Source organism: Arachis duranensis, chromosome 3, assembly GCF_000817695.3.
Source record: "Arachis duranensis cultivar V14167 chromosome 3, aradu.V14167.gnm2.J7QH, whole genome shotgun sequence".
Lineage (NCBI taxonomy): Eukaryota > Viridiplantae > Streptophyta > Magnoliopsida > Fabales > Fabaceae > Arachis > Arachis duranensis.
In genome coordinates, this window is record NC_029774.3 from 70,743,402 (window position 1) to 70,747,648 (window position 4,247).

Below are 4,247 nucleotides of genomic sequence, written 5' to 3' on the forward strand. Positions count from 1 at the left end.
TTTTAGCCAAAAAATACCTGAAATTATAGGAAAACACACAAACTCATAGTAAAGTCCAGAAATGTGATTTTTGCATAAAAACTAATAAAAATATAATAAAAAGTAACTAAAACATACTAAAAACTACCTAAAAATAATGCCAAAAAATGTATAAAGTATCCGCTAATCATAGAGCAACCAGTATCAAGTGAAGAGCTACCACAAAGAACCATGGAGAATTCAATCATGCTGAACCACAAGGACAACGAGGAAGTAAAGATACCAAAACTAGAGCTGAAGACTGACAAACCCCATTTTGAGGGTTTATCTTGTGCTTAATTTAGGGGATTTTATAACCTTTTACCCACATTTATTCAATGAAATAGCATGGTTTTATAACTTCTCCCTTAATTGCGCTTAAGAGTGAAAACATGCTTTTTAGGACTTAAAATAGCTAAATCTAATTCTCCTTGATTCCATTAGATGCCTTGATATGTTTGTTGAGTGATTTAAGGTTTAGGAGGCAAATATTGGATCAAGGGAATGAAGAAAGAAAGCATGAAAAGTTGGAGAACTCATGAAGAAATGAAAGAATCGGAAAGCTGTCAAGCCGACCTCTTTGCACTTAAACGACCATAACTTGAGCTACAGAGGTCCAAATGATGCGGTTCTAGTTGGGTTAGAAAGCTAACATCCGGGGCTTCGAAACAATATAAGATTTGCTATAGTTGCTACAAGTATGGTGGCGCGCACGCGCAAAGTACGCGCACGCGCCGTTGCTGCCACCTAGTCCACTAGAAGCAAAACGTGGCCAGCGATTTTAGAAGCCTTATGGGCCCAATCCAACTCATTTCTGATGCTATTTAACCCAAGGAGTGAAGAGGGAAACACAAGTTAGTTACCATTAGTTTAGTTTAGTAGTTAGAATTAGTTTCTAGAGAGAGAAGCTCTCACTTCTCTCTAGAATTAGGATTAGGATTAGGATTAGTTCTTAGATCTAGGTTTTAATCTTTGCCTTCTTCCACTTCTACCTTTTAATTTCTTGTTGTTACATTCATTCTTCTTCCATTCTTTTATTGTAATTTCCTTTATGTTGTTTTTGTTCCTCTTGGCCTAGGTAGAGTAATTAGTGACACTTGAGTTATCTAATTCCTTTGTTGATTGATAATTGGAGAGATTGCTAATTGGTTTGGAGTGCACTAAAGCTAGTCTTTCCTTGGGAGTTGGCTAGGACTTGTGGCTCAAGTCAATTCATCCACTTTACTTTCCTTTATTTAGTAAGGGTTAACTAAGTGGTAGCAATGAACAATTCTCATCACAATTGAGAAGGATAACTAGGATAGGACTTCTAGTTCTCACACCTCACCAAGAGCCTTTTATAGTTGTTAGTTTATTTTCATTGCCATTTACTTTCATGCTTCTTATCCAAAACCCCAAAACACATCACAACCAATAACAAGACACTTCATTACAATTCCTAGGGAGAACGACCCGAGGTTTGAATACTTCGGTTTATAAATTTAGGGGTTTGTTTTAGTGACAAACAACTTTTTGTATGAAAGGATTATTGTTTGGTTTAGAAACTATACTTCGACGAGATTTTATTTGAGAAATTCTAAACCGTCAAAAATCCGTTCGTCAAAGACCTTACCACCATGTTTGAAATATGCATATTTGGGTGATAACAACACTTACCCAGTAATCATCAATTCAAGCTTGAGTAAGGAGTAAAAAGAGGTGCTTATCCAAGTGTTGAAACAACACAAGGATGCTATAGGGTGGACACTTGCAGACTTAAAAAGAATCAGTCCTTCAATGTGCATGCACAAGATCCTACTTGAATAAGGTGCTAAGCCCTCATGACAACAGCAAAGAAGGCTGAATCCAACCATGAATGAAGTGGTCCAAAAAGAAGTGTTGGAGTTGTGGCAAGCAGGGGTGATTTATCCCCATATCAGATAGCCCTTGGGTAAGCCATGTGCAAGTAGTTTCTAAGAAAAGAGGGGTCACTGTTATACCAAATGAGAAGAATGAGTTGATACCATAAAGAACAGTGACTGGCTGGCACATGTGTATTGACTACATGAAGCTTAATGAAGCCACCAGGAATGATCACTTCCCCTTACCATTCATGGATCAGATGCTTGAAAGATTGGTCGAGCATGAATATTATTGCTTTCTAGACGGTTATTCGGGCTACAACCAAATCATTATAGACCCCAAAGACTAGGAGAAAACTTCATTTACTTGTACATATGGTGTTTTTGCTTATTGGAGAATGCCCTTTGGATTGTGCAATGCACCTGCAACATTCCAAAAGTGCATGCTCTCCATCTTCTTAGACATGATTGAGAAGTTCATAGAAGTGTTTATGGATGAATTCTCTGTGTTTGGGTATTCATATTCTGAGTGCCTATGTCATCTTGCCATGGTGCTAAGGAGATGCCAAGAAACCAACCTGGTTCTAAACTAGGAGAAGTGCCACTTTATGGTGACTGAAGGGATGGTTCTTGGTCATAAGATCTCTAAAAGAGGCATAGAAGTGGACAAGGCGAAGGTGGAAGTAATCAAAAAGTTGCCCCTACCTTGCAATGTCAAGGCAATCAGAAGCTTTTTGGGACATATTGGGTTCTATAGGATGTTTATTAAAGATTTTTCAAAGATTGCAAAACCCTTAGAAACCTACTTGTCTCAAATACTCCCTTTGTCTTTGATAGAGAGTGTATGTTAGCCTTTGATGAACTTAAAAACAGACTTTTCTCTGCACCTATTATAGCACCACCTAGCTGGGATTTACCCTTTGAATTAATGTGTGATGCATCTCACTTTGCTAATCAAACATGCTAAACACTACATCTGGGATGAGCCCTATTTGTTCAAAAAGTGTGCTGATGGAATCTTGAGAAGGTGCATTTCCCATGAGGAAGGACAAGAAGTGCTTTGGCAATGTCATGGATCTACATATGGAGGCCATTTTAGTGGGGAAAGAACCGCAGCCAAGGTGTTACAATGTGCGTTCTACTGGCCAACCATTTTCAATGATGCAAAGGAATTGGTGTCAAAATGTGATGAATGTAAAAGAGTTGGGAACCTATCCAAGAAAAACGATATACCACAACAATTCATACTAGAACTTAAACTATTTGATGTATGGGGGATTGACTTCATGGATCCATTTCCCACCTCATACGTAAATGAGTACATTCTAGTGGCAATGGACTATGTCTCCAAGTGGGTAGAGGCTATTGCAACCCCAACAAATGACAATAGTGTGGTCATGAGCTTCCTTAGGAGAAACATCTTCAGCCGATTTGGAGTACCTAAAGCCCTCATTAGTAATGGAGGGACACACTTCTGTAACAGACCATTGTAGACCTTACTTTTGAAATATGGAGTGAAGCATAAGGTTGCAACACCCTATCACCCTTAAACAAGTGGGCAGGTTGAGATATCAAACAAAGAGTTAAAAAGGATCCTAGAGAAAACTGTGGGAGCTTCAAGAAAGGACTGGTCGAAGAGGCTGGATGACGCTCTTTGAGCATATAGGACAGCCTTCAAAACACCAATAGGTATGACCCCATATCAGTTGGTGTTCGGGAAGGCATGTCATCTACCCCTTGAGCTTGAACATAAAGCCTTTTGGGCACTCAAGCTACTAAACCTTGATAGTACCGCTGCTGGGGAGAAATGGATATTGCAATTTCAAGAATTAGAGGAGCTTAGATCTCAAGCATATGAAAATGCAAAAATCTACAAGGAAAAAGCTAAGATATGGCATGATCAAAAGATAGCAAGGAGAGAGTTTGAGAAAGGTCAAAAGGTGTTATTGTTCAACTCAAGACTCACATTCTTCCCAGGGAAACTTAAGTCTCGATGGTCAGGACCTTTTACTATCCTTAAGACATCCCCATATGGTCACGTAGAGCTCATAGAGGACAAAACTCAGAGAACTTTCACTATCAATGGCCATAGCCTCAAACATTACTTGGGAGGCTATTTGGAGGAGCAGAGAGTGAACTACAAGCTCAACTAAAGATGGAGGAGTGTCAAGATAGTGACAATAAAGAAGCGCTAGTTGGGAGGCACCCCAACACTTTATATCCTTTTGATTTATTGCTTTCTTAGAAGTAGTTAAGATTTGGTATTTAGGTAGTTTAAATTTCAGTTAAAAATTTATGTTTTGTTGCCTTCTAGGAGTAGATTGTAGGTAGTAGGTTAGGAAGTTTAATATCAGTTTTGGTAGTTAGGAGACCCTTACATTCTATTTT

At 38.7% G+C, this 4,247-nt stretch overlaps 2 protein-coding genes across 2 annotated transcripts; both read left to right on the plus strand.

Moving 5' to 3' along the window:
• The first annotated feature begins 2,482 nt into the window (after positions 1-2,482).
• Positions 2,483-3,352, plus strand: LOC110278592 (uncharacterized). Its single transcript, XM_021136835.1, has 2 exons — positions 2,483-2,701; positions 2,864-3,352. The coding sequence occupies exons 1-2, from the start codon at positions 2,483-2,485 to the stop codon at positions 3,350-3,352; spliced, it is 708 nt and encodes a 235-aa protein (XP_020992494.1).
• Positions 3,353-3,550: 198 nt separating this feature from the next.
• On the plus strand, positions 3,551-4,012 carry LOC107479225 (uncharacterized). Its single transcript, XM_016099373.1, has one exon. It carries the CDS (start codon positions 3,551-3,553, stop codon positions 4,010-4,012), a length of 462 nt encoding a protein of 153 aa, XP_015954859.1.
• Positions 4,013-4,247: the final 235 nt, after the last annotated feature.